Genomic DNA, 11,493 nt, shown 5'->3' with positions numbered 1-11,493 from the left:
ATCAACATATGGAAGAAGAAAGGACACTGGACAAGCAGAGGGAGACTGGTATAATTGGTGCACAGCCACTTCCAGAAAGACAGCGGGGTAAAGAGTGCATTGAGCTTGGTGCAGAGAAAGGAAAATCTTCTTATATTCTGATAGCAACCCCTTCTCACTGTTGTGACAAATCTTATCTCTAGAATGAAGCAACGACAGACCAATCAAAATGTAGAAATGTACTAATAATTTGTATTGTAGAAAGAATGAAACTGTACATTTAAACCAGACTCACACTGCAACTTAGTGTAGCTGTAACGCACTCTCAGATTCACACACAACTGAGCTGGTGCAAAGTAGCTCTGGAGTTGGGATCTGATCTAACTCCAGGGAGTCTCACCACTTCATCCTGCGTTAGGCTGGTGCCTGACAGATTCACTCCAGGGGTGGTGCGAGGTGCAAGCCAGCACTAAAGGATAGTGCAAATGCTGCCCTAGACACAGCCTGGTAATGACGCTTTTGCGAGAAAGGCATTCACTCTTTACAAATCCACCCTCACACAGACAGGTACAGGTCACCAGTTGGTTGGGTTCAAGAACGTTCACCTCTGTTTGAATGGAAGTTAACTGCAATTCCACGGACTCTTTCACAATGAAATTAACTTCTTTACCTCCTTCTCTTCCTCCTCTCCGTCCCATCTCACTTTGCTCCTCTCATAGCCCTGTTACTGTTAGGAGGGGAAGTTAAATCAGAGCACCAGCATTCACAAATTGGGCCTTACAGGAGTGAAGGGGAACATGGATTTAAATTTCATATTGGGTTCCGGGATTCCTCAATCTGCATCTGAACAGCTGTAGGGAACAATAACAAACGCTGGGGAGCCAGAAATGACAGATCGTTACTGGAAGGGGGCTGTGGCTGTGCATTTAAAACTATCCCCTCCCCACATTGTGTTCACTTCAAAACAAACAACGTTGAAGGCAGCTATTTGTTACGGCGTTGAAGGGTTTACAGAGCTCGAACACCGAACCTCAACCCCCAGCAACTTCTGACTCGACAGTGGACGGGACAGGGGGTCAAGGATGCAAGAGCAGACAGCAGAAATACCAGCAACAAATACATGCACTCTACTTCCATCTATCCCCCCCCCCCACCCCTCAAACCTCCAGGTTGGGCTGTATTCTTCAGTAAAAACCCCCTCAAGCAGTGACAGCTCCCCTCGCACTGAGCTGAACCCTCTCTGTGAACTGTGAGGACGTCAAGCACAATGTTGCAGACCACCTCCTGACCTCTGCAGAATTCCACTAACACAGGGCTCCTAATGTTGGGGCAATGAAAGATCTCTTGTGCAGGACCTGCAATTCAAGCCATGGTCCAAGCTGGTCCTCCTGTCAGTCCGAGGTGGGGCCCAGGTTGGATCCACGGTCAGGCCAAGGCAGAGTCCAAGTCCGGCCCACGGTTGGTCTGAGCCGGTGCCCAGGTTGGTTCCGCAGTCAGTCCGAGGTGAGGCCGAGATTGGGCCCGCGGTTAGTTTAAAACGGGGCTCATGTTGGTTCTGCTGTCAGTCCGAGGTGGGGCCCCCAGGCCGCTCGCCCCCACTCTAATCCTGAAACCATTTGCTTTTCTTCATGGGGCAGGAGGCAGGAGCTGTGCCCAGAAGTTTCTTCTTGTACTGTTCGACCAGGGAGTTAAACCTCTTCTCTTCCTTGTTCCGTTTGTCAGCCTTTGGGCCCTTAGGGTTTGAAAGGAGAATTTTTATTTTATTTATAAAGGGTTGAAAATATTTGAAGGTCCTTAGAAATATTTTGTAAACAAGAAAGTTAACCTCCTGGTCAAGCCTATAATAGGCCTCAGCACCCCTGGGGTAGAGTGAGGAACCCAGCCAGAGACCATTCCCCATTCTCACCGAAAACGTATTCCTCTACCCTCCGAGTGCCTCTCCCCCACATCGACTGAAAGCCTGCACTCAGGCCAAGATATGGCAGCACGACCCAGGGAGGCTCCCCAACCCGGAACCCTCACCAATACCTGCCTCCTTTGCTGATGAGCGCAGAGAGAGCGAGTGCTGTAGGACATTTGATAGCGGAGGTTGTAATAGACAAGCCAGATTGTGGAAGTACCCAACATCCTCAAATGGAGAATGGTTCCACGTGGAGAGCAGAGAACTCCAGCTGATTTAAATCCCCTTCCTTTGCCCAGAGGCACTGAGAGCCGTACACAGCACGACATCAAAGATCACCTTATACAACACAGGCCATCAACCAACCCTGGGCTCTTCCCCCAGCACACACAACCTCCATTCCCTGCACCCCTCCCCAATCCCTTATGGTCCCTCACCTTTTTCTTGGGAAGTGCCTGCTTCACCGTGATGGCATTCTTCACTCTCTCTGCCCGGCTTGGCTGCCGCTTCACCTTCTTGGGCTGTGTTTGCGGCTGCTTCCCTTTATCCCGCTTTCTGGAACAAGAAACGATTCAGACATTTTAGGTTAATACCAATGAGTGCTGTGGGTTAATGATGCTGGACAGGATTCTTTAAATTAATTTTTACGGGACATGAGCGTCGCCGGCTGGGTCAGCATTAACGCCCACCCACGCCCACCCATACCCCACGCCCACCCACCCCCCACGCCCACCCACCCCCCACGCCCACCCACCCCCCACGCCCACCCACCCCCCACGCCCACCCACCCCCCACGCCCACCCATCCCCCACGCCCACCCATCCCCCACGCCCACCCATCCCCCACGCCCACCCATCCCCCACCCATCCCCCACGCCCACCCATCCCCCACGCCCACCCATCCCCCACCCATCCCCCACGCCCAACCATCCCCCACGCCCACCCATCCCCCACGCCCACCCATCCCCCACGCCCACCCATCCCCCACCCATCCCCAATGCCCACCCATCCCCCACGCCCACCCATCCCCCACGCCCACCCATCCCCCACGCCCACCCATCCCCGAGGGCACTTGAGAGTCAACCACATTGCGGTGGGTTTGGAGTCACATGTAGGCCAGACCAGGTAAGGACGGCAGATTTCCTTCCCTGAAGGACATGAGTGAACAGGACGGGTTTTCATGACAAATGGTTTTAATTCCAGATTTTTACTGAATTCATATTTCACCAGCTGCCCCCGATGGGATTTGAACCCAGGTCCCCAGATCTTGCCCTGGGTCTTTGGATTACTGATCCAGTGACAATACCACTGCCTCCCTGAGTGGGTTAATGATGCTGTTTATTGAAAGCTTTCTCTACCCCTCAGAGCTCCTGCCCTGTATCAGAATCCTCCCATACTGCCAAAACGATGAACATCAGCAACTTGCACTGCTCTGGGAGAGCAGCACCAAATTGTCCACAGATCCCTAGAGATCCCCTTGGCGCTGTGGGAGCACCCGAGTGGGGAACAGTAGGAGTTGAGGGCTATCCCAGCTGAGGGTAACTATCTTGGCACTGACCAGGGACCAGAGAGTCCACCCTCACCCGTTTTACCGATTGACTCCACCTCAACTTCAGCTGAAAAAGATTCTATCAAGGCCACAGAGATCCCTTTCTCTGGCTTCACCCCACATCCTCCAACAGAAAAGCACAACGTGCAGCTCAATTTTGGTGAAGGGTGAGATTTCCTCAAGTCATTCCCTACCCAGGTTGTCCCACAGCCGCACACCAATCCAATTCAGAGAAATGTGGGGCATGTGAGAGCATTTACTCCATTCAAGGAGGGGTGTCCAAAATCTGGGACATCAGCAAGATCCTGTTCAAATTGAGGGGGAAGAATTATACCTGGAGCACATTCCCTCAGAAGCTGTGGCTGCAATGCTATCAACTGCCACCAGAGGGGACCAACCTCACCAGTAATTCAGGCAAAGCACAGGCGAGATATTCCAGGAATTATTGATCTTCGCACAACAACATGCATTTATATAGCACCTTTAACATAGCGAACAGTCTAAAGAAACCTCACAGGAGCACAAGCAACTAAAATATGACAACGAGCCGCTTAATGTGACCAAGAGTTTGAGAGGGGAGAGGTTTTAAGGAGTATTTTAAAGGAAGAAAGAAGAGTGTAGATGCAGAGAATCCTACAATGGGAAAGGTGCTAAGGGTCTGGACAGCTGAAGGCATGGCTGTCCCTGCTAGAGCAAATAAAATGGATGATGCCCAAGAGGCCAGAATCAGAGGAGCTCAGCTATCCCAGAGGGTTGTAAGACTAAAGGAGGCTATAAAGATAATGGTGGGGAGAGGGAGGGGAGCGAGCTGGAGGGTCAGGAGCAGGGAAACAAGGTCCAAGACGAATTTGAAAACAAAGACAAGAAGTTCATGCCTCAATCCCCCGTTGTTTAACGGGGAGCCAGTGTCAGTAAGCACACAGCGATGGGCGAATAGATCTGGATGCAAGTTATAGCAAAAGAAATAGTGTGTAGGAGGAGTAAGAGTTTGTGCAAGGCGCAGAGGGGCTGCAAAGTAGGAGGTTGGCCAGGCGTGCACTGAAATAGTCAATCACAGATGCGTATCTCAGCAGGTGAGATGTTGAAAATGTCTGTTACACATTGGGATACTGTGCAGAGATGTTATTCCAGACGTTCAAGTCTGTTACTCAGTGATGTAAGTGAGACATTGGCTCAATTTCATGATGTGGAGATGCCGGCGTTGGACTGGGGTGAACACAGTAAGAGTTTTAACAACACCAGGTTAAAGTCCAACAGGTTTATTTGGTAGCAAAAGCCATTAGCTACCAATGGCATATGCTACCAAATAAACCTGTTGGACTTTAACCTGGTGTGGTCAAAACTCTTATTCAATTTCATTTCCCCAGGCGTCTAGACACTCCCTCGGCCTCACTAACACTGTCTGCTTCACTGTCCCTCTCCGAGAACCTACTTCACAAAGTGATTAGCCTTTGGGTGAAAAAGCTCCCCCAACTTCATATACACAACTTGCTAAATTTATCTGGTGTCCTTTGAACCTGTGATACCGACCTTCCTACACATCAGGTGTTACATGGGCCAATGCAGCCACGACCAGTGGAGAATTGTAACACTCAACTTGGGTTCAGCAAGTTCCCACAAACAGCAATTAGACAATCAGATAGATAACCTACGTTTTTGTGGTGTTGCTTGAAGGACAAATGCTTACGGAGAACTTTCCTTTTCCTGTTAAACTACTAATATGGGATCTTTTTAAACAGCTAACTTGATTAAATGCCTCAACCCACCTCTGCCAATGCATAGGGAGCGTCAGCCTGGAATATGTGATCACATCTGTGGACTGGGGCTTGAACCCACAGTCTCCTGGTTTAAGAGTGTACCGCCTATGAAATCAATACAACATCCCCAGGTCAACTTTGCCAGCTTCCTTCATGGCCTGGAAAACATTCAATTCAACCTCAAACCCATGTTTCACACCCGCCCACCCCACCATCAAACCGCAACAAGGAAAACTTCCCGAGCCTTTCCTCGAAGCCGAAACTCTCAAATCCCGGAATTGTCTTCGTGATTCACTTTCTGGATGGTAGCAACACCTTCCCTGTGGTGAGGTGACCAAATTATCACAACTGGTTAGAGAGTAAGAACACCCACGACACACAGGTTAAGATCTGGAGACGTACTTGCCTGCTGGGGTGGTAGAATGAGACGCCGGATTCTGGAGGAAACTGGACACGTGTTTGAAGACTAATTTACAGGGTTGTGAAACTAAATTTGGATCAAAGACTCAGCAGACAACAGGGCAAATGACTGCCTTCCGAGCTATAAGATTCCACGGGATATCCCCGGGATAAATCCTTACCGGATTTTGGGGCCTCGGTGCGATGGCAGAGGCAGCACCTTCTTCCGTTTCTTGCCGTTGGCCAGCTCCACCATCTCGACCTCGGGCTTGGTACAAAATCCAGACCACGGTTTGTGGTCCTGAGGGGTGGGTTTGGGATTGGTCTGCTGTTGGTTGCTTGGGCATGTACGGGGTTTCCCAGTCTGTCCCCGCGTGATCGCTCCTGCTTTAAGCTGCTGTGCCTGCCGTCAGAAGAAGCAGCAAAAAAGGATTTACAGACCTACCAAATTATTTCTTTTAACCATTCAAGTTTCAGTTGATTAGATCCACTGGAATTAGAGTTATCCTCAGAATTAAACTGGTTCGCAGCTGCTGTTCACTGAGCTACTACAGCTGTGTGGCAGCACCCTCCAGTGGCTCAAACAGGATATAGCAGCATTTACATTTCAAAAGGGAACTCCCTATTCAAACTGGACAATATGGCATCAGAACCCCAATGATTGAATCATAGAATCTCTAGTGCAGAAGGAGGCCATTTGGCCCATCGAGCCTGAACCGCCAACAATCCCACCCAGGCCCTATCCCCATAACCCCACATATTTACCCTCCTAATCCCCTTGACACTAGGGGACAATTTAACATAGCCAATCAGCCAAACCCGCATGTCTTTGGACTGAGGGGGTAAACCGGAGCACCTGGAGGAAACCCACGCAGACATGAGGAGAACATGCAAACTCCACACAGAAAGTGACCTGAGGCCAGAATTGAACCCCGATTCTTGGCACTGTGAGGCACCACAGTGCCACCCTTACCAGCATTCACACCGGCTGGGTTTTCCCATCCCGCTGCAGTGAACGGAGATTTGGCTGGCCGCTGAATTCTCCAACCTCGCTGCAGCGGGAGTGTGGCGTGAACGGCACATAAGATTGCATCCATGCATACAAGATGATGCTTGTATTTCAAAGTAAATTGTGAAGCGGACCTAAGGAGGCAACAAGGGGACATGGATAGGTTTAATGAGTAAGCAAAGATCTGGCAAATGGAGTATAATGTGGGCAACGGTGTAACTGTCTATTTTGGCAGGAAGAATAAAAAAGTTTATTGTCTAAGTGGTGAGAGGATGCAGAGGGATCTGGGTGTCCTAGTGTATGAATCACAAAAGACTAGCATACTGGTACAGCGAGTAATTCGGAAAGCTAATAGAATGTTATCATTGATTGTGAGGGGAATTAATTACAAAAGTAGGGAGGTTATGCTTCAGTTGTACAGGGTATTGGTGAGATCACATCTGGAGTATTGTGAGGGACCTGGGGGTCCTTGTGCACAAATCGCAAAAACTCAGTCTGCAGGTGCAGCAGGTGATCAAGGCGGCGAATGGAATGTTGGCCTTTATCGCGAGGGGGATAGAATATAAAAGCAGGGAGGTCTTGCTGCAACTGTACAAGGCACTGGTGAGGCCGCAACTGGAGTACTGTGTGCAGTTTTGGTCCCCTTATTTGCGAAAGGATATATTGGCCTTGGAGGAGTGCAGAGAAGGTTCACCAGGTTGATACCGGAGATATGGGGTGTAGCTTATGAGGAGAGATTGAACAGGTTGGGTCTGTACTCGTTGGAGTTTAGAAGGATGAGGGGTGATCTTATAGAGACATATAAGATAATGAAGGGGCTGGATAGGGTAGAGGTGGAGAGATTCTTTCCACTTAGAAGGGAAACCAGAACTAGAGGGCACAGCCTCAAAATAAGTGGGGGGCCGGTTCAGAACAGAGTTGAGGGGGAACTTCTTCTCTCAGAGGGTAGTGAATCTCTGGAATTCTCTGCCCATTGAAGTGGTGGGGGCTTCCTCGTTGAATATGTTTAAATCACGGGTAGATAGATTTCTGATCGATAAGGGAATTAAGGGATATGGGGAGCAGGCGGGTAAGTGGAACTGATTCGCTTCAGATCAGCCATGATCTTGTTGAATGGTGGAGCTGGCCCGCGGGGCTAGATGGCCTACTCCTGCTCCTATTTCTTATGTTCTTAAGGAAAGAGATGCAAATGTATTAGAAGCAGTTCACAGAAAGTTTACCAGATTAATATCTGGAATGGGCAGATTGCCTTTTGAGGAAAGGTTAGACAGGCTGGACATGCATCCACCGGAGCTTAGAAGAGTAAGAGATGACTTGACTGAAACCTATAAGATCCTGAGGGGTATTGACAGGATGGATGTGGAAAGGATGTTTCCTCTTGTCAGAGAATCCAGGACTAGGGGGGGGTCACCGTTTAAAAATAATTGGTCGTTCATTTAAGATGAGCAGAAATGTTTTCTCTCTGAGGGTGGTATCTGGAATGCTCTTCCTCAAAAGGCAGTGGAAGCAGAGTCTTTGGATATTTTTAAGGCAGAGCTGGATAGATTCCTAATGAACAAGGGGGTGAAAGGTTATTGGGGGTAGGCAAGGATGTGGGGTTGAAGTTACAATCAGATCAGCCATGATCTTATTGAATGGCGGAGCAGGCTCGAGGGGCTGAATGGCCTACGCCTGCTCCTAATCTGTGTGTTCATATGTGGTGGGTAAGAAAAAATTGCAGGGAAATGAAGGCTGCATTTACATAACACCGCATCACATTCTCAGTATATACCAAACCGCTTCATAACTCAAAACAGATTAACTGGCCATTTGTCCCACCGAATCAGCTGCAGGAGCCTTGATGCTTTGAAAGAGTTAGAAGCAGATTCAATAGTAACTTTCAAATGGGAATGAAATGGGATACCCCGTTAAAAAGGAAGATTTGCAGAGCAGCTGGGAAAAAACGGAGAGTGAGAGAGATTAACTGGATAGCTCTTCTAAAAAGCCAGCAGAAGTATGATGGGCCAAGCGACCGCCTTCTGCGTCCTAAGTTTCAATGATTAGCTAAACAGCACTGAAGAATTCGAGGTGGCCCCACCCTCCCCCACGTCTAATTAATTGACCATTAGTCTTCAAACTGAATAGCCACAATATCATCCCACGCCCTGCGAACTCACCCCCGAGACTAATGAGCCCTTTGTGTTGGAACTTCCCACCAAGCCCCAGGAGAAATTCCCTTACCCGATTGCGCTGCGCTCTCATTTCTTTGATTTTCAGCTTTCTCCGGTCTTCCAGTGAGAATTCCACGATTGGCCGCTGTGACAAGAGGGAAAAAAGTACAAAAGAACGAGATTAGATATCTCGTGCAGATACAACATAAATGCCGCACACCTTGAATCAGTCTCTGCAATGGGCCACTGAGGTGACTCCAGCCGCAATAAAGTGAGACCTGGTGCTGTTGATCATTAAGCAGTCCAATCCCACCAACGCTAAAGGTATTATCGTCACAACGGATCCTGGTTTCGCTGTGTTTAGGATGCTTTGTGTTGCTGGCACTGGGCAGGCAGAAAACTGGCGCAAGAAAAGCGAGAAAAATAGAATTCTATTTCATTTAGATTACTTTTCCCTCTTACGTTCCTTAACCTGTCTCTCCTAAAAGTGCCTACTTTGGTTACTGAGGCAGTACAGTACCTCTCTCTCAAGTGGGCACAATTTTACATGCAGCAATAGAGAATCAACAGGAAACCGCACACGCCAACCTTTTTCCCCATAACACTGCAAAAATGAGTCCTCTCCAAGTACATGTCCAATACTCTTCCTACGGAATCTGCTTCTACCATTTACAGCACCCCAGACCTTAACAACCCATTGTGCAAAAATATTTCTCATAACCCTGAGTTGTTTACCCAACTAAATCGATCAATTCTGGTTACTGACCCACTCACCAGAGGAAATGGTTTCTCCCCATGTGCTCTCTTGAAAAAAATGTGTGTTGACAGGATACTCAAGGGCATTGCAGCCAGGAACCACTGTATAGGATCAGGAGTAAGAACCTCATTTCTCACCAGGAATGCCCAGGCTGACAATCTCATGCAACAAGGATGGAGGACAGAATCCTGGATCATTCAGCTCTGCAGCTTGGTTTCGTGGGCAGTACACTTTGCAGGGGAAGTAGGATCGCACAGCTCAAGGCATTTTATTACTGTCCCACATCATCATCATGCACCATTCAAGATAAGGATGTACCTGAACACAGCAACGCCCCCCCCCCCGCCCCACACAAAAGGCATACCAGGAGGGGCCTAGCTGGGATTTTTTTCACCTCCTTCTGCTTTGGCTGGTGGATCTGGCAGTCAGGAATTTCAATGGGATTGGAGTACTTTCCACTTCAGTGATCCCGAATCAGGCAAAGCAACGCAAACTCTACTACGGCCAACACACGACGAAGACTCAGCATTGCTCCTTTTGGATCAGTACCATTCTGACGGAGGACACCAATTTACTGCCCAGCATCAATACAGTGCAGCATGTGTGTCGGAGGGAATGGGGGAATTGTTAGAGGATGCATTGGAAGCACATCCTAATAGCAATAATTAATAACTATGAGATAATCCAAGTTGCAAATCTGATGGGAACAGGGATCGAGACTAAGATTGCCCAAACTCATTTCATACAGTCGGGAGACAGAGATTTTAGGGGCGGCACGGTGGCATAGTAGTTAGCACCAGGGACCCTGGTTCGATTCCCGCTTGGGTCACTGTCTGTGTGGAGTTTGCACATGTGGGTTTCCTCCGGGTGCTCCAGTTTTCTCCCACAGTCCAAAGATGTGCGGGTTAGGTGGATTGGCCATGCTAACTTGCTGCTTACTATCAGGGAGCTAGCTAGGGTTGATGCATGGGGTTTGGGCCTGGGTGGGATTGTGGTCAGTGCAGTCTCGATGGGCCAAATGGCCTCTTTCTGCACTGTAGGATTCTATGATTCACCGTGTCTGACTAGGTTGTAGTTGGACATCGGTCCAGGAGCTGAGGTGCAAATAGCTAACCTGCTACATTACCCAAAAACCTGTGTGGACGCAACTTCTGATACTTCACTGGTTGGGAGAAAAAAAAGAGTAATGCCTCCCCAGACATAATGCTGCTTGGTACTGTCCCAGACCAGAGGGCACTGGTTTAAACCCTGTGCTCCCATGACCACCATGCAATCTGATTTGTTACACTGGCACACCACACATGACCTCACTCACCTTCTCTGGTCCAAAGATATCCGGGTTATTGTTCAGGAAGCGCAGAGCTGTCAGGGAGTGGCTATGTTCTGCGAACTCTACGAACCCATAGCCCAGAGAGCATCCAGCCTCTTTTGCCTTCGCTGTCTGCAAGTCCCGCATGATCCGACTCTAAAGGGAAAACACGGGGAAACAGTGGTGAGCTGGTTGCAGAACACAGCTTGTCCAGTGCGCAGCTATATCCGCCCTGTGTCCTCATTCAGATCATGACCCATTCATCAGTCACACCCTGTACTCACGGAACGAGATTGGCTCCTGGTCTGGTAACACCTCCATTTTAAAATTCTCATCCTGGTTTTCAAATCATCCAAGCCTCAGCCTTCCCTATCTCTGTAACCTACTCCAAACCACCAGCCCTCTGAACCCCTCCAATTCTGGTCCTTGCGAATCCTCAGTTTCCACCACTCCACTACTGGCAGCCATGCCTTCAGCTGCCAAAGCTGCAACCTTTGGAATTCCCTCTCAAAACCTCTCGGCTTCTTTCTTCTCATTTAAGAAGCTTCTTTGACCAAATTCTTTCACCAAACTTTTGGCTATCTGCCCCAACATCTTCCGTGTCAAAGTTAAATTTTGTTTCATAAAGCTCATGTTGGGACATTTTACATTAAGGGTGCTATATAAATTCTCCTTGACCCTATCT

The 11,493-nt window shown here is 48.8% G+C and overlaps 1 protein-coding gene across 1 annotated transcript in view; it reads right to left on the bottom strand.

The window, feature by feature from the left end:
• Nucleotides 1-211: 211 nt before the first annotated feature.
• Nucleotides 212-11,493, bottom strand: part of rbm28 (RNA binding motif protein 28) — a 38,691-nt gene continuing 27,409 nt past the window's right edge. Inside the window, exons 15-19 of the mRNA XM_078235735.1 lie at nt 10,815-10,964; nt 8,813-8,887; nt 5,766-5,986; nt 2,317-2,434; nt 212-1,711 (exon numbers count right to left, since the gene is read on the bottom strand). Coding sequence (XP_078091861.1) covers nt 1,580-1,711; nt 2,317-2,434; nt 5,766-5,986; nt 8,813-8,887; nt 10,815-10,964 — 696 coding nt within the window. The 3' untranslated portion in view covers nt 212-1,579. The remainder of the gene's footprint in view (nt 1,712-2,316; nt 2,435-5,765; nt 5,987-8,812; nt 8,888-10,814; nt 10,965-11,493) is intronic.

Source organism: Mustelus asterias, chromosome 19, assembly GCF_964213995.1.
Source record: "Mustelus asterias chromosome 19, sMusAst1.hap1.1, whole genome shotgun sequence".
Taxonomy (NCBI): Eukaryota; Metazoa; Chordata; class Chondrichthyes; order Carcharhiniformes; family Triakidae; genus Mustelus; species Mustelus asterias.
Note: the sequence above shows the minus strand (reverse complement) of the source record. Positions and strands in the feature narration are given on the sequence as shown.